The 22645-nt window shown below is 40.0% G+C and overlaps 2 protein-coding genes and 1 long non-coding RNA gene across 6 annotated transcripts; 1 reads left to right on the top strand and 2 right to left on the bottom strand.

Annotated features, from left to right (window-relative positions):
- Window positions 1-247: 247 nt before the first annotated feature.
- On the bottom strand, window positions 248-5487 carry LOC122293492. The gene is made up of 5 exons (XM_043102072.1): window positions 4338-5487; window positions 2748-4107; window positions 1737-2535; window positions 551-1612; window positions 248-436 (listed from the first exon to the last, which is right to left on the bottom strand). The coding sequence occupies exons 1-5, from the start codon at window positions 5485-5487 to the stop codon at window positions 248-250; spliced, it is 4560 nt and encodes a 1519-aa protein (XP_042958006.1).
- Window positions 5488-6291: 804 nt separating this feature from the next.
- Window positions 6292-7127, top strand: LOC122301539. Its single transcript, XR_006240203.1, has 2 exons — window positions 6292-6458; window positions 6792-7127. It is a non-coding gene; the product is annotated as an uncharacterized LOC122301539 (long non-coding RNA).
- Window positions 7128-17304: 10177 nt separating this feature from the next.
- Window positions 17305-21767, bottom strand: LOC122306545 (wall-associated receptor kinase-like 14). Of its 4 annotated transcripts, none has more exons than XM_043118977.1 (4): window positions 21477-21767; window positions 20364-21199; window positions 19259-19333; window positions 17305-18817 (listed from the first exon to the last, which is right to left on the bottom strand). In XM_043118977.1, exons 2-4 carry the CDS (start codon window positions 21124-21126, stop codon window positions 17532-17534), a joined length of 2124 nt encoding a protein of 707 aa, XP_042974911.1. In that variant the 5' UTR covers window positions 21127-21199; window positions 21477-21767; the 3' UTR covers window positions 17305-17531. The 4 variants fall into 4 exon arrangements, with proteins under 4 accessions (XP_042974911.1, XP_042974920.1, XP_042974904.1 ...); XM_043118986.1 differs by having other exon boundaries at window positions 20364-21196; XM_043118970.1 differs by having other exon boundaries at window positions 21485-21767.
- Window positions 21768-22645: the final 878 nt, after the last annotated feature.

Raw genomic sequence — 22645 nt, 5'->3', positions numbered from 1 at the left:
ACTTTCTGAATTACATCTTTGTCACTATTTAAAACTCTCACAATAAAGTCTGGGATCTCCTCAATCCATACTCTTTCTTTCTCCATAACTATAGCTTTTTTTGCTAAACTATGTGCTACCGTATTCTTGGCTCTAGGTATAAACTGTATAGACCAATTTGGTCTGTTACTGAAATAAAATCTAATGTCTTCCACTATAGGACTAAAAGTGAAACAAGCATCCTCATCTCCATTCACAGCAAGAATCACTATCTTTGCATCCCCTTCAAAAATGGCCCTTTGTATGTTAAGATATCTGCACATATCTCTACTGCTTTTCTCAGTGCTATGCTTTCTGCTACTGCTACTTCGATCACATTAGGCTTTTGATCACACACTGTTACCATAGCCTCACCTTGTTCATCCCTTATCATAATCCCTATTCCCATTCTCTTCCCCTTCAGATCCATAGATGCATCCTAATTAACCTTTACATATCCCCTTTCTGGTCTCTCCCATCTTACCATTGCTGTGTTTGTTTTCTGCACTACACCTCTTTAAGTTAAAGTCACTTGTGAGTCACGAAATTCATGTAGAGCTGCTTTTGTAGCACTAAATGAATTCTTTGGACAAGCCATTCTCTTTTCAAAAATCCAGTCATTTCTCCTCAGCCACACTTTTCTCAATAAAACTGTCATCTCCTCCAACTGGTTCTTATGTAGTCTGTCCATGAGTTTCTCCCAAAGAGACATAAAATTCGACTCAGATCTGGCCCACTTTTTAACACAACTTTCATCATTTCCCCACAGGTTGTTTGCTGCTGGGCACTCCCATAACACATGCATAATTGTTTCTTCTTCTACCTCACACATAAGACAGCTTTTTTCTTCAATAACCTTCCTCTTATACAGATTTTCTTTTGTGGGTAGCAAATTATTTGCAGCTCTCCATATGAATAGTTTTGTCACCCCTGGTACCTTCAGCTCCCAAATTTTGTTCCACCTATCATCATTCCTCTCTTCTACTGAACATTCTCCTTGATTCCTTTCCCTTAGTTCCAGAAGTAAGAAATAAGCACTTCTAATTGAGAAAATTCCTTTTTTAGATGGACCCCAAATCAGCTTATCCTTTGTTCCTCTACTGCTCAAAGGTACACTAAGTATTTTTTCAGCTTCCTCTGGTACAAAAATTGCTCGAATCTTGGCTTCATCCCATTCACCTTTCTGCACATTAATCAGCTCCTCAACTTTAGCATCTTCTTTCAATAACTTCACTGGGGATTGAACAGCATAAGAGATAGGACTTGGCACCCACTTTGATCCCCATATTTTAATCTCCTTCCCATCCCCTACTCTCCATCTCAATCCTTCTTTCAAAAGGTTTCTGGCTGACCATATGCTTCTCCATATTAGGGATGGTTGTGATCCCAACTTTGCCTCCATAAAACTCTCTTTTCTGAAATATTTCTCTCTGAAAATTACTGTTGCCAGGTTAAGGGGATACTTTAGAATCCTCCATTCTTGTTTAGCAAGGAGAGCTGTGTTAAAGCTTTCCAAGTCCCTAAAGCCCATACCCCCTCTTCCTTTCTGCACACTCAGCCTTTCCCAGTTCCTCCATATCATTCCTCTTTCCTCCTGCTATTTTCCCCACCAGAACTTAGAAAACATCCCATTAATATCCTTGCACAGTCTACTCGGGAGTTTAAAAACCCCCCATGGTGTAAGTTGGGATGGATTGCAGGACAGCTTTAATAAGGACCTCTTTCCCAACTTGGGATAGAAACTTATTTTTCCAGCTAACTATTTTCTGCCAAATCCTTTCCTTTAAACTTCTGAAAGTGTTAAACTTGGACCTTCCTACAATAGCAGGAAGGCCTAAGTATTTTTCATATATGCCACACACTAAATTCTGGCCAGCTTCCTTTATAGCTTGTTTGTCAACAGGATGAGAGTTTTTGCTGAAAAAAACTGCAGTTTTTTCTTTATTAAGAAATTGCCCTGATGCCTTTTCATATACTTGCAGAGCCCTTTGAATTCTCCTCCATTCTTCAATTTTTGTCCTGCCAAATAAGATGCAATCATCTGCAAAAAGCAGATGATTGATGCTTGTCCCTCCTCGAGCCACTTGCACCCTTTTTATCATTTGCCTCTTCTCATAATAATCCAATAGACTACTTAATCCCTCAGCACAAACAATGAACAGATAGGGTGACAAAGGATCCCCTTGTCTCAACCCTCTTGAAGGCCAAAATTTTTTACCAGGAGTACCATTGATTAGCACAGAATATGAAGCTGTTTTAACACACTTCATCACTAAATCCACCCATTGAGTGCAGAACCCAAGCTTAAACAACACAGCCTCCAAAAACTGCCATTCAACTCGATCATAAGCCTTTGACATGTCTAGCTTCATAGCCATGCTTCCCACTTTCTCCTTCTTTCTATTTCTCATTGAGTGTAGAAGTTCGTAGGCCACCATAATATTGTCATTAATCAGTCTACCCGGCAGAAAGGCACTTTGTTTTGGAGAAATTATCTCAGCTAGGGCACCTTTGAACCTGTTTATGATGGTTTTAGAAACTATCTTGTACAAGACATTGCACAGACTGATAGGTCTGTACTCTGCACTTTTCTAGGGGATTTTGTCTTGGGGATCAAAGCAAGATAGGTATAGTTGAGGTTAGGGTCCAAAGGGCTACCATTCATGATTGCCAAGGCTGCTTTGATAACTTCTTTTGATACTATACCCCAGTGGTTTTGATAAAAGCACCAGGCCCAATAAAAGCACAGTCCAAACCCATCTGGGCCTGGTGCTTTCAAAGGTGCCATCTGTTTCACTGCTTTCTCCACTTCTACTACTGTGAACCTTCTTGTCAACCTCTCATTCATCCCCTCAGTAACTCTTCTGTCCATACCCACCAGGCAAGCTTCAATTTCAGCCTTGCTTGGCTGTGTAGACTGAAAAACATTGCCAAAATACTTCCTGAAAGCTTCTTCCACCTGAATGTATCCACAAGCCATATTGTTGTTATCATCTTCCACTTCGTTAATAAAGTTTCTTTTCCTCCTTTGATTTGCACAAGCATGGAAATACTTTGTATTTCTATCTCCATGCTTGTACCAGTTTGTTTTTGCCCTTTGTTTCCACCAGAGATCCTCTTTTTCTAGCAAGGCATGCAGTTCTGTAGTTAGTTTCCTGATCTCCTCCACATTTTCACTGCTTTCCTCAGCTTGTAGTCTCTGTAAAAGCTTTGTTTTTTCTTCCACTTCTTTCCCATTCCTCTGTTTCTTCATCTTGCTCCAGACCTGGAAGGCCCTTTTACTATTATTCAGCAAGCCTATGACATTTTGATTCAGTGATCCATTATTACCCCATGCTCTTCTTAACACCATCTCACATTCATCCTCTAAAGCCCAACTTGCCTCATATTTAAAGTTTTTTGCCTTCTGCCTACCTTGAGTGTCTCCCCTTTTATCTTGTTTAATCAAGTGGACTAGTAGTGGCTTATGATCCGAGGTTCTGGCCACCAACACATCCACCCAGGCCTCATTGTACATTTCCATCCATTTGGAGTTTGCCACAGCTCTATCCAATCTTTCTTTTGTAAAGGTTGAATCAGTATGTGAATTACTCCTCGTGAACTTTTCTCCCCTCCATCCCAAATCCTGCAAATCACTCTCGCTCATCACTTCTCTAAACAGCTCCATTTGGCTCTCGGGCCTAGCCTTCCCTCCCCACTTCTCATCTTCTGTCAATATTTCATTAAAGTCCCCTACTATCATCCACCCCTCATCACCCTTTGGTTTCAAACTTTTAAGCATTGACCATGTATCTTTTCTTTTTGTAGTTTCAGGTGCCCCATAGAAGCATATAAGTAGCCATTTACTCGCCGCCTCCTCCATCACCCAAGCACTAATGTGCCCTTGTGAGTAGTTTACAATTTCCAGATTCAGACTTGAGTCCCATAACAGAATTAAACCACCCCCTTTTCCCACTGCCTCAACTGTAAAACACCCTTCACTGCCTATCCTTCTCTTTATGCTTTCACTTTTCATATATCTAAGCTTAGTTTCCATGATGAAAACTAAGTTGGGCTTATTTCTCTCTGTCATAGAGCAGAGATCTTGAACTGTCCAAGGATTCCTCAATCCTCAGCAGTTCCAACCATAATGGTTGGCGGGGCTGAATCTCAGCCTCCGCCATTACAATAGGAACTTCAATTATGCCACTCCACTTCCCTTTGTTATTAGCACCCCCACCTTTTTCCTCTCCCACTCCTCTCTTTTTTTTTTTTTGTTTTTTCCTTTATAAGTGGTCTTTCTGTTTTGTGTTTTTCTCGGGCCCTCCTCTTCCATACACCTATTTTTCCTTTCTTGCTTCTCTTTACCCTTTCACCCTCTTCCTTATTCCACAGTTCACTATCCATCTTCTTCCCCATAATCTCTAGCTGAACTTCAACTTCCTGTAACCCATTCTCCATCTTTTCTTCTTTGTCATTCAAATCAATAGCTATTGTTTCCTTTTCATTTCCCCCCTCAACATCACTGCCCATGTCTAAATCTACCCCATCCTCCCCCTCCTTTGTTTTTTCACTCCCCTTAGTCACACTCTCCTGTTCCTTCCCATTATTCCCCATTCCTTCAATACTTCCTTCCCCATCCCTACATCCCTCTTCTTTGTTACTTCCCCTACTTCCTTCACCTTGATGCCTGTACTCCTTCTCCTTCCACCACTTATTCCCCTCTTCACTTCTCTTTGGTACATTCATAAAGAAGTTATTTCTGTAAACCTGCGTAGCCCTCAACCACTGGCCATACTGATTATCACCCCCAGCCTGACTTCCCCCTTCTTTACACTCATCTTGCCCATGCTTTATACAACCACACAAGAAGCATATTCTAGGCATTTTTTCATAGCTAAAGGGAATCCATATGTCTTTGCCTTTAACCATCAGAGTTCTCCCTCTTGTTAGGGGTTGGTTAAGATCTATGTGAATCTGAACCCTCAAGAACTTCCCCCAACCACTACCATCTTCCTGCACATCCACTCTTTCCACTCTACCCACTGTGCTTCCAATCTGTTCTCCACGTACTTCCATCATACAAGACAGCGGCAAGTTATGAAACCTTACCCAAAAACTTTCAGAGTTGAAGTTCACTTGTTTTAATGGCGTAAAACCATCAAATTCCTTTAATACTAATAACTGATTATCAAACAGCCATGGTCGGCCTGACCAAACCTTCTGTTTATTAGCAATATTGTCTAACACAATAGCAAAGATATTGGGACTCACCTCAGTGAACTGAGCTTGCTTGCTGATTCTCCAGACTTTGGCCAATGTGTTTTCCACCACCTCCTTGCTAATCAACCGATTTGAGCAGAATTTCTCGAGTAGAGTCCTCTGTTCTTTTATCAACAAATCACTCGGTACCTCTTCATCAATCTCTATCACCATTTTTTCCTCGTCTCTTAGCTTCAGGTCCTTCCATTTTTCCTCCAAGTCTTCCATCCCTTTCGTCTCCTTCACTGCCTTTCAGAGAATAACCTACCCCTTTCCGTCGTGTCTTCCAGTACTCCTCCGCACCACAACCATACTCTGCTACCAAAGAAGCTTCTCGTATTAGTCTGGACCACCTTCAGATTCTTTTTTCCGTTATAACTACCTTACTTTTCCTCCCACGCTTCCCACTCCTTTTTCAGAGAGAAAAAGAGCGACTGGAACCAAATATAATAGTATTTTATATTAAACAATTAAATAGGAAGCCTATTTTAAATATAAAAAAATCACTTAAAATATGCTTTGTTAAAAAAAAAAAATTACTTAAAATACGTAGGATCTCTCAATTTTTAGATGTTATCAAGTAGTTAGGGTGTTGGAAGAGAAATGCTTGGGTTCCGATAATGGGTCCCGACCATTAATTCTCCCTATACTCTTTTTTGGTTTTTTTATTTTTATTTTTTTATTTAGTAATTAAATAAGTATTTTCTTATGTTGTGAATTTTTTTAAAAATATTTAAGAGTATTTTAAAAATACATGAAAGAAAATATATATTACACTTGTCACGACCCAAGTTAGGTCCCGAGTTGGTGGCTGTAGAGCCACTCGTGTTGGAAAGCTTGCGGCCATCATCTATCAAGGAGGATTAATGAAGGGGGGTTTGCGGTGCAAAACAAGAAGCAGAGTCATATTTAGCCTTCGAAAACGGGCAAACAAACGTTGGTAATTACTTGGTTTGATTTCTCTACCGACCATTTTGATATTTGTTTTGGTAAAACTCACAATTTCCCTTAAGTTAAGGATGAAGGGCCAGTTTGTGCAACCAATTTCAGTTTTCCACAACAGGGGAACCTTATATAAACTAATACCCATATCTTTGCACATGCACAAGCTTTGAGAATCATGGTTACCATAAAAAACATTGCTGTTCGTTTGGCTCTGTTTTTCTTGGTGTTTGTTGCCCTCTTCGCTCCCCATGAATGTGCGTTTGCCTCTCTCACTATCTCATTCTGCATGACATTTTATTGAACTTTTCTCAGAACCCCACACCTATTTCACATGGAGAAACATGGTTTTTTGTCCTAGATTTTGTCTTGCACAATCGCATCTGTCTGTCATATCGCTACGTGCAACTGGAAATAACAACACTGTGAATAGCTTGTATATACCGAGCATACTTCCATCTGATCACTTCATTACTGTTCTGAAAAATGAAAATTGGGATATATTTTAGAGAGTTAAATCAGAAATGATATGACTTCTTTAAGGTTTATATAATTTCTCTATAATATCGTCTATGTCTTGATGGTTGCAGGCAAAAAATGTGAAAAGATTCTGAGACATAATGGATTCTGCATGCTTCAGGCTTGTGACTATTGGTGCAAGATAGAACATCGTGACCAAAGTGCTCGTGGATATTGCATCACGAAGCCTAGAAGAAATTGCATGTGTAGTTTCCCCTGCCCTTATTAATTTTGATTATTCCCAGGGGGGTTACCTGCTGTATTGTTTTCGTATAGGAGTAAAAAAAGTCAAAATGGAACCTCCTTGCGTTACTGATATGAATGCGATAATGCATTTCATCGTATAAAGCGAGGGTATTGGAGACCATGGATGAATAAGAATTCGTGATGGTAAATTGATTTTTGAATTTTTTTAGTTTTCAACACCCAATTGTTGCATGGTTTCATGTAGAAATAAGTGAGAATCTAGTTGGGTTTTTTCTAAAATAAATTTCCTGACAAAGTTTCAAACAAAAATGAGATGTTTGAAAAAAAATTGTGTAAATGTTTTGGATGTTTGAGAAGAAAATGATATTCAATGGTTTGAGTCATTTTGATACCATGCTCATACATAATATCAGGACATTTTAATCCGACCTAAAGGGTTCTTCTTTTGTAACTCAAAGTTGTAACATGATTTCTACTTTGATACTGAGTGTCAAAGGGTCAACCATTGATAGAAAAGCCCTAAAACTATTTTGTACTAATTTGGTTAAACATTTAACTCTTAAATACGTAACACAATGAGTAGCTTTTAAAAAACCCATATTAATTGCTTAATAAGCAAATATCTGTTATAGTCAAACTGATAATCACAATTTCATCACGTTACCAAGTATGATTTGAAATTTGTGTGTGTATCAATCAATTGCATGTTACAAAAACAAGCAGTCATGTTAGCAGTAAAAATAAGGAAGAGCTGTTAATGGCAATTTAGCTGTGAGAGGTGGTATAGTTGCTAGGATAATGAGTTATCCTGTGCCAAGTGCACAGTGCCGCCCTCCCTGTCAATTCTGTCATTCATCTCCCTGTTTCCTTTTGTTGCGTGGAAGCATTTCGGATGCGGTGAGTAATGTCATCAATTAGTTTGATGAGAAAAGAAAATAAAACTTGCGGTTATTTCATATACTTTTTGCAGAAGAGATGAGAGTAGAAATGAGTAAAGATAAAAGTTGAAAGTTGAAAGTTGAATAAAATATTGTTAAAATATATTATTTTAATATTATTTTTATTTTGAGATTTGAAAATTTTAAATTTTTTATTTTATTTTATGTAAAAATTTAGAAAAATTATAATGATTAGATAAGATGAGATGAGTTGTGAAAATAAACCATACAAGCAATATGAAATATGTAACACCCGGAGTATTACATATCTCTCCCCTCCCGAGGAACTCTCCCTTCTCTCTAAAAGAAAAAAGTTCAGGGAAGCCGTTTGAGGGCGGTGGAGCTTCGGCTCCTCCCTCCCTCCTCCATCGTTTTTTCTATTTTTTCTTTTGAGAATAAAAGCTGTTTGGCTGTGTGGAGTATAAAAGCCGTTTCAGGGAAGCCGTTTGCTGCCGAGGCTTTTTTCCTCAACAAATCACCCGGCTGGGTGGAGATACATTCCATGGTGGAGGGGAAGGTTCTCGGCTCCGAAAGGCAGGTGCTCTTGACTGGTTTGTTTCTGGTCTTCTGAGGGGACAACTCTGAGGTTTAAGGCGTGGGCTGGTCACAGATCTTGATCATGGTGAGGGTTTTAACATGCGGGATGGGGTGCTTGTCTACAGGGTATAGAACTCTGTTTTTCCATGGAAAACAGAGGATTTTTGAGGACGCATGTCGATATGCATGATGGGGATAACGCTTCTCCGTGGTGGATCTATGGCGAAGCTCACGGCGGATGGCTTCACGCAGTCAAACGGTTGCTATTTTTTCTTCTTTTCTGCTTTCGGTTGTTTCTTTTCTGGTTTTTGGGAGATATCTCTTTGGATGTCTGTGTGAGTAGATTCAGGTGTTTTTGCTCCTGGGAATGATTTTTGCATGTTGGTTTGGGTGTTTCCCGCGGGGTATAGGATCTCTATTTTAACCATGGAAAACAGAGATTGTTTTCGGGATTGCATGCCGAGCTGCATGGAGGTTTTAAAGGGGTTTGTGGGTGGAATCCGGGTGTAACTCACGGCGGGCATTCCTTAGGATGATGGCCGGAAATCGTTTTCGTTTTAGTTGGTTAGATCTGCAACAGATATCTTTGTTTTTTGTTTTGGTTGCTTAGATCTGTTAGATTTGGTTTTGGTTTGGGTTTCCGGAATAAGTTTCTCGACAGCTTGATTGGTTTCGTCTCTATTGTCGTTTAATCTAGCCGAAGTGGTTTAAGGATGATTTTGGTGGTGTAAGGTTGGCGACGGTGAGGGGGATGAAGCTAGGTCGGTTTGAGAAACCCTTATGCAGGTGGAGGCTCGGTTTCGGTTCGCTAGTTGTCAAGATCCTTTGTGCAGAAATGGCGTGGTGCAGGCTATCTGTGCGTGATGTAACTGACAGTTATGTGTGCAGAAAGGGGCGGATGGCATACGGCACAGTGTCTTAATAATTTTGTTTTGTCAGTGTCTGTTATGTTATGGTTACTTTGATTTTAGTTTTTAATTTTTTGAAATAGGCAAGTACCTCTCCTCTTTTGAGGATGGGGTTGTGAGTCCTCTCCTCTTATAGAAGGTGATGGTGGGATAGTTCCTCTTCTCTTTTAGAGGATGAGGATGGTTAGTGTTGTGTTTTCTCGCAGACGAGCCGAGATTGACATTTCTGTTTTATCAGAGCCTCGCATCTCAGTATGGTGTCGTCATTGGAGAGCTTAGAAGTTTTAGACATAGTCCGGCGCAATGAAAATTGTGTACGGGGGAGCGTACAACCGATGTGTAGTTGGCTTGTAATCGGGACTTGTTACCCGTGATTATTGGTCACAGCTGTAACTTCCTTCATTCAGTAATGAATTGAAGTCTATTTCAAAAAAAATATATGTAACACCCGGCTCCCCATGGTAAAGAAAGATGTGATTTTTTTAAGAGCCAGAATGCTACTGTTGAACCTGACTGAAAAATATTTTTAATTTTTTTTAATAAAGAAGCACTAAGTACAAAGATTTTTTTATAATAAATAGAATCATTTGTATTAAAATACTGAATTAAAAATGAGAGTACACGGAAACATTTATAATAAAGAAGCACTAAGTACAAAGATTTTTTTATAATAAATAGAATCATTTGTATTAAAATACTAAAATTAAAAATGAGAGTACATGGAAACATTTATAATAAAGAAGCACTAAGTACAAAGATTTTTTTATAATAAATAGAATCATTTGTATTAAAATACTGAAATTAAAAATGAGAGTACACGGAAACATTTATTAAAATTTTTCAAAGTCCGTGTCATAAAAAAATCATAATTTAAAATCTCTATACATAATTTAGGTCACTGTCACACCTACCTGGACTAAGTCTCGTCCTACAGCTCTAACCTCATAAATATTTTGACATGAGATACTTTAAAAACATAAAATAAACTAAAATGAGTCGATGACTTACGACTCATTAAGAAACTCATCATGACGTAATATACTTAAATAAAGTTTTTCATAAAATATTTCATGTTAAGAACTTAAAATCATGATCATTCATGCGTATGCTTATGACATGCATGATTTATCTTTACTTATCTAACTTATTATACTGGCCCACACATTTAATCCTATATATAAGGTTGTACACTAGCTCCACATCTTAGACTACAAGGAAAGTCATTAATAGTATTTTAGCATACTATGATGGACCATACTTAGCTCCGTGGCTTGCTCATCCACCTATAAATTGTATTGCTACCATGCATCTAATAGCCATCTGATTAACTAATCTAAACTTATCTTACACTTGATTTTATGAAAGTTTATGTATCTTATACAATGTGAGGTGCATAATATATATATAACTATAATATACGGAATGAAACATGATAAATGACGTGCTTGTAAATATCATGACATGCATGGTACATAAATACTACATAAATACTAACTTTCAAATAACTGGCTTTAAAAGTAATATATATAACTAGCTAATGTGTGCTAATCCTAATTTATGATTAAGCTACTTATCTTGTAGAGTTGCTTCCTAAAATCTCCAACACAAAATCGATCACGGTGCTAGACTGGGTATCTTAGACTTATGGAGGTGGTTTTTTTTCTAAATAAAACATATAAGTAAGATATTTTTAAAGAGATTTGGGAGAGGATGTTAACGAGTTCAAGTTCGAGTTGGACTCAATCGCAATCATTCAAGAAGTAAATTTGAATTTAAAAACATGATCTATTAGTTCATTCAATGTAGGATTGGTAGTAATTAAGACTACTTAGGAAACTTCAATCAGTAATATTTTAAATTAAAAGAAATTTCTAATGGCCAATTTTTAAATTTTAAAAAGAAGCCAACTCGTTCAATAAATAATAATTGAGATTAAACATAATTTTTGAGTCTTAACTAAAACTCCTAATCAATCTCAATAATTTATCACTAGTAAATTTATTCAATATGATCCATTAAATATAATTTAGACCCAATAAAATCTATTTATATTCCGCCTTTAGAACTTTTTTTTTTATAAGTAAAATAAATTATATTATCAAAAGAAGGCAAAAGCCTGATACAAGATTAGAAACCACAGCTAGGTATGAACAATGGATATAAGGAACTCATGTAGCCCCAAACCATTGAAATCAACCGCCAAAGTCCATGTACAAAGAGTTCTAAAGAAAAAAACTATCAATTCCTCCAAAGATCTCTCTTTGTCCTCGAATGTCCTGTCATTGCGCTCTCTCCATAAACACCACATGATGCATATAGGGATCATCTTCCATACTGCTTTTATCTGTTGATTTCCTCTCAAGTTTTTCCAACTGGCCAAAACCCCGACCACCGTCTCCGGCATAGCCCAAGCCAAATCCATTCTACCAAGTACCTCATTCCATAGCCTACTCGCTACATCACAATGTATTAAGAGATGGTTCACCGATTCACCTCCCTTTCTACACATGCAGCACCAATCTGTGATGATCACCCTGCGCTTCCTCAAATTATCAGTTGTGAGAATCTTACCCAACGCTGCAGTCCACACAAAAAAAGCTACTTTGGGTGGTGCCTTATGTCTCCATATCTTTCGCCACGGGAACTGAATAGGTGTCTCTTGAGCAAGAGACTTATAAAAAGAACGCACCGAAAAAGTACCTTTAGCTGTAGGTATCCACCATAAACTATCCTGTGAATTGTCCGGTTTAGTAGCATACAAAAGGCTATAAAAGGCTTCTATACTGCTCAACTCCCAATCTTGTGCCACCCTACTGAATATGATATTCCATTGAATTTGTTCCCCTGATCTTTCCAGTACATCTGCTACTGAGGCATCAATATCTCTTGCAACTCTGAATAGTGAAGGAAAAGATTCCTTTAGTGCCACGTTATCACACCAAGTGTCGTACCAAAACTTGATACGGGTTCCTCCTCCCAAACGGATTCAAGTATAACGAATGAAGACCTCCCACCCTTTTCTTATATGTAGCCACAAACCCACTCCATGCGCTCCTCTCACTTCTTTTGTACACCACCCCCCCATAGGCCCCCATATTTGCTCTCTATAACCATCTTCCACAAGGCTTCAGGTTCCTTGTGATATCTCCACAGCCATTTGCCTAGTAGCGCCCGATTGAAAGTTCTCATATCTCTAATGCCCAAACCCCCATTCGAGATAGTGCTACATACTTTATCCCACCTAACAAGGTGAAATTTTTGTTCCACACCCATTCCACCCCACAAGAAATCCCTTTGAAGTTTCTCCAACCGAAATGCAACATTTGCTGGAATAGGAAACAAAGACAAGAAATAGGTGGGTAGGTTAGAAAGAGTGCTCTTAATTAATGTAATCCGCCCACCTTTTGACAAATATACTCTCTTCTATCCAGCTAGCCTACGTTCCACTTTCTCAATAACTGGGTCCCATAAAGAAGCCGCTCTCGAGGTCGCCCCCAATGGAAGTCCCAGATAAGTCATGGGTAAGGATGTAGTCGTACATCCCAAAATGCTAGCCAACTGTCTAATATGCCGAACACTTCCAATAGGCACCATCTCAGACTTTCCCAAATTAACGTTCAATCCGGAAGTTACTTCAAAACAAAGGAGAAGGGCCTTCAAAATTCGAATCTGGTTAGGGATTGCTTCACAAAAGAAAAGAGTATCATCTGCAAACAAAAGATGTGATACATTAACAAGTCCCCTATTCTGAACTCCAATCTTAAATCCAGTGAGCAACCCATTCGTAACCAAGGCTGATGACATTCGGCTCAGTGCCTCCATCACAATCACAAAGAGTAAAGGGGATAACGGATCGCCTTGCCTTAAGCCTCGTGTGCTACAAAAGAAACCAGTTGGGCTACCGTTTATCAAGACGGAGAATTTTACCGTTGATATACACCACCTAATCCATGAACACCATTTCTCTCCGAACCCGCATTTCCCCAAAAGATCAAGAAGGAACTCCCAATTGACATGATCATACGCCTTCTCCATATCCAACTTGCATATAATCCCTGCCTCACCAGATTTCAACCGAGTGTCTAGGCATTCATTCGCAATAAGAACCGCATCTAGGATTTGTCTATCCTTCACAAAAGCATTCTGAGGTTTCGAAATGAGCTTCCCCACTACCTTACTCAGACGATTCGCTAGCACCTTGGAAATTATCTTATAAACCCCATTTACTAAGCTTATAGGTCGAAACTCCTTTATCTCCTCAGCTCCCACCTTCTTTGGAATTAATGCGAGAAAAGTAGCATTAAGGCTTTTTTCAAACTTTCCCGCTGAGTAGAACTCCTGGAACACCTTCAAAAGGTCATCTTTTATTACAGCCCAGCAAGTTTGAAAGAAACCCATAGTGAAACCATCAGGGCCTGGCGCCTTGTCTTTAACCATTTTCCTCACAACTTCAAAGACCTCCAACTCCTCAAAAGGCCTCTCCAATCGATCTACATCAATAAGTTCAATGGAATCAAAACCCAATCCTTCCAGTTTTGGCCGCCAAACCACCTGTTCAGAAAGTAATTGTTCAAAAAAGTCAACAACATGGTGGTTTATCACAGACTCATCCCGACACTCCACTCCTTCTATTTTCAGCATCTCAATGTTGTTATATCTTCTATGTGAGTTAGCTATTCTGTGAAAGAACTTGGTGCTTCGGTCTCCTTCCCTCAACCATAACGCTCTTGACTTCTGTCGCCATGATGTTTCTTCCAGGATTACTACTCTTTCCAGATCTGCTTCCAGCTCTTTTTTTACAGCTATTTCTTCTTGAGTTAAGGGCCGGTTTTCTTGTATTCTTTCTAAACCTTTGATCTCTGCCTCCTTGCTTTTTTTACGCTCCACTACGTCGCCAAAAGTCTGTTTGTTCCACAGCCTTAGATCTTTTTTTAGAGCTTTCAGTTTACCCGCAAAAATGAAACTAGGGGTACCTTGTATCTGATATGAAGCCCACCATTGCCTGACCTTTTCCTCAAAGTCATCCGCCTTCAACCACATATTTTCGAATTTGAAAGACCTACGCCTCCTTTGTACCCCGCCACAATCCAACAAAATAGGCCAATGATCCGAACTCAGACGCGGCAATCTCTTTCGCCACACGTCAGGAAAATGACATTCCCACTCTGGTGAGATTAGAAATCTGTCTAGTCTAGACCATGTATGATTATTCGACCAGGTACATGTACCCCCCGCAAGTGGTAAATCCACTAGATTCAAATCAAAGATGCACTCTGAGAATTCTGTCATAGCTGGCCTCATTCTTCTATTTCCAAAACACTCAGTTGGGAATCTAGTTACATTGAAGTCTCCGCCTATACACCAAGGAAGATCCCACCAGCTATGTACTCCAGCCAATTCTTCCCATAATAATCTTCTCTCATGGTCTAGGTTAGGACCATATACACCTGCAAAAGCCCACAAAAAGTCATCTGCCACACTTCTAAAAGAGCAAGCCACCGAGTATACTCCTACAAACTCCTCAATTTTCTCCACCACTCTTCTATCCCACATCACTAAAATTCCACCCGATACCCTTTTGGCCGCCAAGTATACCCAATCTACATATGGACAGCTCCATATACTTCGCACCAAGTTTCTACTAATAATTTTCAGCTTTGTCTCTTGTAGACACACTATGTCCGCCTTCCACTCACGCAACAAATGTCTTATTTGTAGACGCTTATTGTCCTCATTTAACCCGCGAACGTTCCACGATACAATTTTTGGTTTCATTTGGAATATATCACACCCTTCCCTTTGGTCCTTTCCTTGCTTGCACTTCCTTCTGAATTCATGGACCAATTCAACCTTCTCAGTTCTCGCTGCTTTTTTGACTCTATTTTTCTATGCTCATGATGGCCTGTTTCAATTGCTGTAAGTAAAGCCATAAACTGCTCTTCATATCCTTCACACCTCAAACCCACCAAATGTTGCATATCCTTTACCGTATTAAAAACCCAGTCTGAAATCCTGGGCTGTTCTGGATTCAAGCAGTTTAAAGGGACAGGTTCACTCTCTTCAGCTTGTACCATCCCCGTTTCCTTAGCTAACTGTATGGGCACTAAACTGTTTAGAACAAATTCTGCTTCTTGAACTCCCTGTCTATATGTGTCTTCCACCAGCGATACTTCTTCTACCCCAACGATGTCTAAACACCCTTGAGAATGCCTTAGGAGCATTTCATCATCAAGGGACCTCGATTCCTCACTGTCCGTGCCCAACGAGTACCCATCTTCTTTAGCTGAAAGTCCCCCAGGCTCCACACACATAATGGAAAGGTTATCCGGCTCCTCCACCACCGGAAGGATCTCTAAGCCTCCCGAAAGCCCCGGAAAGACAATTGGGACTTCTAACAGGTTTTTCCGTCCACCCCACTCAGGTATTCCGTCTTCAGAGAGCTCCACCGTCATCGCCGGCAGTTTCTGACTTACCTCCGACGACAAAACCTGCACCGGCGACCGTCGCTCCAGATCCGGCGCTGGACAAGGCTCGGATCTCACTGGATCCGCTAGCCTATCAGGGCAGGGATCCGGCTCATGGGCCATCGGGGCTAGGCTCCTGCTCATGGGAGCTGGGACGAGGCTCACTGGATCAGTTACTTGAGCCTGAGATTGGGCCTTAAACTGGTGTCCAATCTTCGGCCCAGAGACCTGCCTCCATTTATACCCACTGACCATAACTTCTTTCCCTTTACCCGTGGGCCTCTGAACTTGGCCCGGCCCCTTCCAGCCCCTCTCACTTTTATCCCCTACCTTATTTCTCCCGACCACCTTTCTCATTTCAGACATCTCCCACTGTAACAGCCATACTTGTCTCTGCAAATCTTCTATTTTCCTCCCCACATCTCTATCACCCACACTGTTAGGCACTCTTCCATCAGTATTTTCCACACCACCTCCCAAATCTTCTTGGACCAGCACCTCCTTATACGACCTCGCTGCTGCCTCCCTCCTCCATGTCTGAACACCTCCATGCATACTGACAGACCTTCCCTTTCCTTCCATAACAGACTCCTCCAACACCTCCCTCATTCTCCTCCAACCGCTTCCCCCTTCCCCTTCCGGAATGAAAATGGAGTTTTTCTTTCCATCCCCCCTGTAAACTGACACCACAATATATCTCCCCCTATCATTGGCACATCTCTGGGCAAGAAAACGCCTATACCCCTCCCTGATGGTGCTGTATACTTCCTTTTGCTCACCCCTAAGACATACTTCCAATGTCTTACACAACCACTGAACTGTGTTATCTTCTACCCATAACTCTTGCTCATACTTCCATTTTCGTTCAATAATACGTAGATGCCTGCCTACCTTTGCAAGAATGAAAAACTTTGATTCGATCCCCAGCTCTCTAAAGAAACCCATTGAAAACAGAACCTAAAAATGCTTCAAACACATTTTCACCTATCCAAAAAAACTTAAAGGCCACACCATTCTTCCCCCTTTATCTCCCCCTTCACCCCCCGTCGTTTTTTTTTTTTTTTTTTTTTTTTTTTTTTTTGTTGTTGTTACAGAGGATCTGGCCTACTGTTCCGGTGAAGGGCCACGATTGCCGACGACCGAGCTGGGGTGTCACGGGGTCGCCGACAACTTCTGGCCAGATCCGAGAAACAACAGAGAGCTAAGCCTCCGTCGATGGACTAGCGGCAACCCGAGGAGTCGACGAAGCTGGAGTCTCGTCGACGACGCCTTCTGGATCACTGGGTCGACAACGACGACGACAAAACAGAGTCGACGAGCTGGGTGGGTCGCCGACGATGACTTCTGGCCAGATCCGAAACTAAGTCGCCGACGATGGAGGATCGACGAGATCAGCCCATCTGCAGCAACGTTCAGGCTTCTTCTGATATTCTTTTGTGTCAGACAGGTTAAGGAACGAACAAAAGAATGCGATTGCTCATTTGACTCATTTTCTGACATACAGGCAATCAGAAAGCATTGCATCATAGATTAATCTTTCTAATTTATATATATATATATATATTAAGTAAATTCTTTAGTAATGTAAGTATGTCTATCCTTTAACATTGTTAGTAATATCTGATGGCATTGAAAAGAGAGGAAAAGAAATCTGTAATTAATAATGTAGTAAGGCAGGTAAGGGAAAGCTCTAGCATACTTGTGTGGCATTCACAAGACAACATAAAGCTACAGACCCAAAAGAAGCAGCATTCATATCATCGAACTACGTTACCCAACAAGCTGTTTGTTGAAGGGGAGCTCTGCTCACTTAACCAAGGATCATGCATAGAAACAGGGGAACTATCTTTTGTCTCCTCCATTAAAGCCACATAATCATTCCCTTGTGAAACAATCGATCTCCGACTCCCCAACTCTGCCTTCCCAACTGTCATGCTTCCCAGTGACTTCTCGCTTCCATTATGTGGTGATGAACAAGAGGACGCCACTGAAAACGATATGCACATATTTCCCTCGAATGTTGCCCACCCGCTGCGTCTGATGTGTTCCAGCTCTTCTGCCACTTCCATCATAGAAGGCCTCATTTCACTATGGAAAGCAAGGCATCTGAATGCAAGCTCAGCCACCTTGTGAATAGAATAAAATGTCCAAGCATCCCTATGTGGCTCAAGGAAAGGATCGATTATCTCATCCACACAACCCCTCCCAATTCTATCAATAGCAAGTGCTGCCAAATTCACCTCACTAGCTGGTCGACCAAAATCAACAACTTTCAATGCAGTTATGATCTCTAATAAAACCACCCCAAAACTGTAAACATCACTTTTATCAGAGAGATGGAAGTTCTGATGGTATTGAGGATCAACATATCCTGGAGTCCCTTGCGGGGCCGTTGAGATGTGTGATGTCTCTGTCATGCCCAGTCTAGAAAGACCGAAATCGGCTACCTTTGATTTGAAGCTGTGATCCAATAATATATTGCTTGATTTCACGTCTCTATGGTAAATCGGTGGATTCATGGCAGAGTGGAGATATGCAATGGCATGAGCAGTTTCAGCAGCAATTGTGAGCCTTATTGTCCACGGGAGTCCTTTGCCCCTCTCTCTCTGTAGATGCTCTGAGAGAGTTCCATTAGGCATAAATTCATAGACAAGGATCTGTTCACCCTCCTCTATGCAGCAACCTAAAAGGCGAACTAGATTTGGGTGGCTCACAGAGGAAAGAAGCTTGATCTCATTCAGAACTTGGTCAATACTGTTGGTATCTCTATATTTGATCTTTTTTATGGCAACCCACTCATCATCTTGAAGTTTTCCTGCATAAACCGTACCAAAGGCCCCAGTTCCGAGTCTCAGTCTCTCAGAGAAACAATTAGTGGCTCTTTCTATTTCTCTGTAAGGATACAAAGGAACACTGGAGTTGCCAGCAGCTTCGCAAAGGAGGCGTAGTGCACTCATTCGATTCTTCAAACAAGTGGAGCGGCGCCGAACAAAGTAACAAGTGGTAGACAGACCAGCCATGATACAAGCTCCAGCAACAATCCCTAAAAAACGAAGGATGCGGATCAATTTACCAACTCAAAATTCTTTACGCCAAACTACACTGCAGTTCACACCGTGGGATATATGTGCATTCTATTAAATATTATTCACATTAAAGGTGACTATGGTTGGGCCACATTGCAGATAAAAATCATGATATGGATATGAACCTCCTCAGACTAAGTAATATTCCTGTTAATGTTCAGATGCAAAGACCTGAAAACTTTTGATAGAAAGTGTTCTAATGCTTCTTGTTAGCAGAAAACTATGAGAAAAACTCAATCCAGAAGCAAGGAGAGAAATATTTTCCAGAAGATTTTCTGTCATTCCACAAATTAGCTAAAAGAAATGTCAGGTTGAAGAAGGAAAGTTGAACTATACTAAAAATTTCATCATTAATCCAGCAAAGTAGGTTTATGCAAAGTTAACAACAGAAGATTTACCTCCAAGGAGAAGACCAACTCTTGAGATATGTCCACAACGACCAGACAGGTACCTTGCAGGATTGCAATCAGAAACTGCAATAAGTTTCAAATGAGTTACATCAAAAGGTCATTAATTACATATGTATATCACTAGAGTGCTCATTTAGATTTAGAGAGTATTTCATCTTATCTCATTTCATCATTAATATCTTTTTCAAATTTCCACACAATATATAATAAACAATTCAAATTTTTCAAATTCCAATTCAACTTTTTCAAATCTCAAAATAATAATAATATTAAAAAATAATATTCTGATAATATTTTATTCAACTTTCATCTAAAACTATCTCATCTCTCAATCCAATTGAACCCAACTTCTTCCTTTTATGAAAAACCAAAAAGCAAAAGAGCAAAACAGTAATTTGGAGTTTGATTATATTCAGAAAATCATAGAAGATTTCAATTCATAAATATATTATTAGCATAAGGTCTGTCTTATCTCCTTTTTTGACTTTGTTGATTCCAATATCCGTAACTTAAACATGTGATTCCCCTTAATCGCTCCATAAACAGCTGAAATGAAATGCAAACAGGCTTTTTGACTTTTTTTTTTTTATTTTTTGGGGGGCTATTATGTATGGGCTTTGCTACATACAAGCATAATTGCACACTAATCTGTATACCAATACTGATTTATTCATACTTAAAATTTAAATTAATACTATTTTCAATAAAATCTATTTTTTAACCAATCACATCATATTAATGTACAAATTAATACATAATTGTGCTTGCAACCTCTAAGTATAATTTCTATTTTCTAGAGGCAAAAATTATAAATGCATACAGTGGGACCTACATGTATCAACGTGAAATTACCAAATTTGTCCCCCTGCCCTCCTCCCCACCTCACGGGGTTCCATCAAAGTGGCCATTGTCTCTCAACGGTCCGAATTTACGTCTGCACGTCCTTGGACTTAAGACTAATAAAAATCAATGACGTGTCGATTTTTGATTGATTATCCTTTGTGATATCGGTCCCACTCAAGCAATTTCCCAATTACGCCATCCAAAAATAAATAAACAAACAAAAGATTTAAGACTCGGCGAGTTGACTCACCTTTCCGGCAACCGTCGCCGCGGGGGAACCCGTCACCGCTAAACCCATCTTTACACATGCACCGGTACCCTCTCTTCCCGCCGGGAGTCGGAAACTGAGTATAATTTGAATTATCAGAACAATTAGGATTCCCTTGGAGCCACCACCCCAGCTCAACCCTCTGAAACTGGAGCGAAACCAGCGACTCGTTCCCATCCGAGTTAAGCAAGACGGACGAGAACAGGAACATGCAGTTCTTCAAAGTCACGTTCTCGTAGCTCATGATCTCCGCTTTTCCTTTACTCTCGCTGGCCAAGCAGCTTATATTGTCGCTCGTGGAATTGCAGGTCTTAAGATCGATCAGGTTCCGGACGAAGTTGGTGGGTACCGTGCAGGAGTTTGACGGGGAGGTACAGCTCTGAAGGAGGAGGCTGTTCCCCCATGTCAGTGCGTATTTGGTGCCGAAGAGCGGTTTGATCGATTCTATAGGACGGTTACATTCCGCTGGGAGATCGACGATGATGCTGCTTGAGGTTATTTTACGGACTCGGAATTTGCCGATTCGGATATCAGAGTTGTTGAAGCACGTTAATGGAATCGGGCACGAACTCGAGAACCCAAATGGGTACTGTACAGGTTGATTAGCTCCGCAAGAGTTGTATTGTTTACAGGGGCCTGAGTTCCCCGCAACAGTCGAGTTTTCGGATGCAGTTGGGTAGACAATCAAAAGTATGATCGCAAGGGGGAAAAACACCATTCTGTAATGAGGAATCGTCCTCACCATGGAGAGGAATTGAGGCCAACCTGAACCTGAACTGGGTTTAACCCGCAGAAAGTAATCATAACCCGTTCTGCTGCTAAACATAGAGGAAAAAAAAAATCAAACAGAGAAGTTAATATTTGAAGAGCCGGATGAAAAATTTGTATACTTAGAGAGAAGAGTAAAGAGAAAGACAGAGAGACTCAGAGAGAGCTCGGAATTCTGCAATTAATGGGAGAATTAAAAGCTAAGCCTGTGGATGCCGTTGGGAGGCCATCCGTTCCAATAAATGCTCATATATATAATATATATATAAGCTTATGGATCGATTTTCATGGAAAAATCGTATTTAATATGGCATCCAACGAACAGACCTTATTACCTCTGAAACTCGATCCCTTCAATGCCTGCCGAATCACGACGTAATCTACTAACTAGCGAGCAGTTGCTTCTTCTTCAAAACCAGAAAACAGGGGAAAGGAAAAGAAATCAAAGGCAAAAACTCAAAGCGTAATCAAGTCTTGGAGCTTGGGCTGTGATTCTTATGGATCATAAGAAAACATCAAAGAAGACAGCCAAGCAAACCGTGTTCGTGTTCGGGTGCGTGCGTGCGTGCGTGCGTGATTTTGATGAGGAACAAAGAAACTTCCGTTCTAGGCTTTTTCCGCCTGTGATTCTTTTTATAACTTTCGTACCCCAAATGCCCCTGTAAAGGACGCCAATTTACAGACCTATTTGTAATTGGAATTTGGAAAAGATGCCCCACGGTCACCGCTCCAGTTGTGAGCTACCGTTAATAGTTTTTTTTAGGTGTATTTTTTTTAATATTTTTAAATATTTAAAAGAAAATTATAATATTATTAAAAAATACTTTTTTCTAATCAAGAAATTAAAAAAAATGAAGATAACGAACGATAGCTCCCATCCGTGGCCCTATCATTTACCAAAGGGAAAATGGAAAGCAACCAATGCTTTTGTTCCAAAATTATTTACTACAAAAATACACTAAAAAAGGCCTAAAGTCATGGAATAAAGATTCTTGTTCCATTAATATTTGTGGCCTTTAAAATTTGCTTTAGGGATAAGGGGTACTTAGCCATACTATTGACTTCCTACCTTAGATCAGCACACTTTTAGGAGACATACACCATCATCATCCATGGATCCGGCTTGCCTCCAGTTGCAAAGTGGCAGGACATCTCTTATTATTTGTAGAGAGAGAAGAGAATATTAAGACTTTTACAATAAGTAATACGTTTAAATATTTGTAATCCATGGAGTGAATTATTTATGTATTTCACATATATCAAATCAAACATTTGACTCGTAATAATGGATGGATCTTATTCGTATTCGTATTCGTATCCGTATTCATATTCCAAATGATAGCTAAAATTGAACTGTTTGGTAATCATTTAAGCTCCATATATTATGATGGGATCCGGCTTGTTTTTGCAAGAGTGGAGGACAAAATTTCTTTAATTTTTAATATTTATTTTTTTGCAAGTGCCAGCATGGAAGATATTAATATATATTTTTTTAC

Source organism: Carya illinoinensis, chromosome 1 (genome assembly GCF_018687715.1).
Source record: "Carya illinoinensis cultivar Pawnee chromosome 1, C.illinoinensisPawnee_v1, whole genome shotgun sequence".
NCBI classification, from domain to species: domain Eukaryota; kingdom Viridiplantae; phylum Streptophyta; class Magnoliopsida; order Fagales; family Juglandaceae; genus Carya; species Carya illinoinensis.
This window is presented reverse-complemented; position numbering and strand designations above follow the sequence as displayed.

Bases quoted from the DNA above. Each gene is read 5' to 3' on its own strand.
- LOC122306545 (XM_043118977.1), bottom strand. From the start codon at position 21,126: ATGGTGAGGACGATTCCTCATTACAGAATGGTGTTTTTCCCCCTTGCG. The intron at 19,334-20,363 runs GTGAGTCAACTC...AACTTATTGCAG, and splicing joins CGGCGACGGTTGCCGGAAAG to TTTCTGATTGCAATCCTGCA. The intron at 18,818-19,258 runs GTAAATCTTCTG...TTCGTTTTTTAG, and splicing joins AGTTGGTCTTCTCCTTGGAG to GGATTGTTGCTGGAGCTTGT.
- LOC122293492 (XM_043102072.1), bottom strand. From the start codon at position 5,487: ATGGAAGACTTGGAGGAAAAATGGAAGGACCTGAAGCTAAGAGACGAG. The intron at 2,536-2,747 runs GTGCTTTTATCA...CATCATAAACAG, and splicing joins CTGTGCTTTTATTGGGCCTG to GTTCAAAGGTGCCCTAGCTG. The intron at 437-550 runs GTGACTTTAACT...ATGGATCTGAAG, and splicing joins ATGAATTTCGTGACTCACAA to GGGAAGAGAATGGGAATAGG.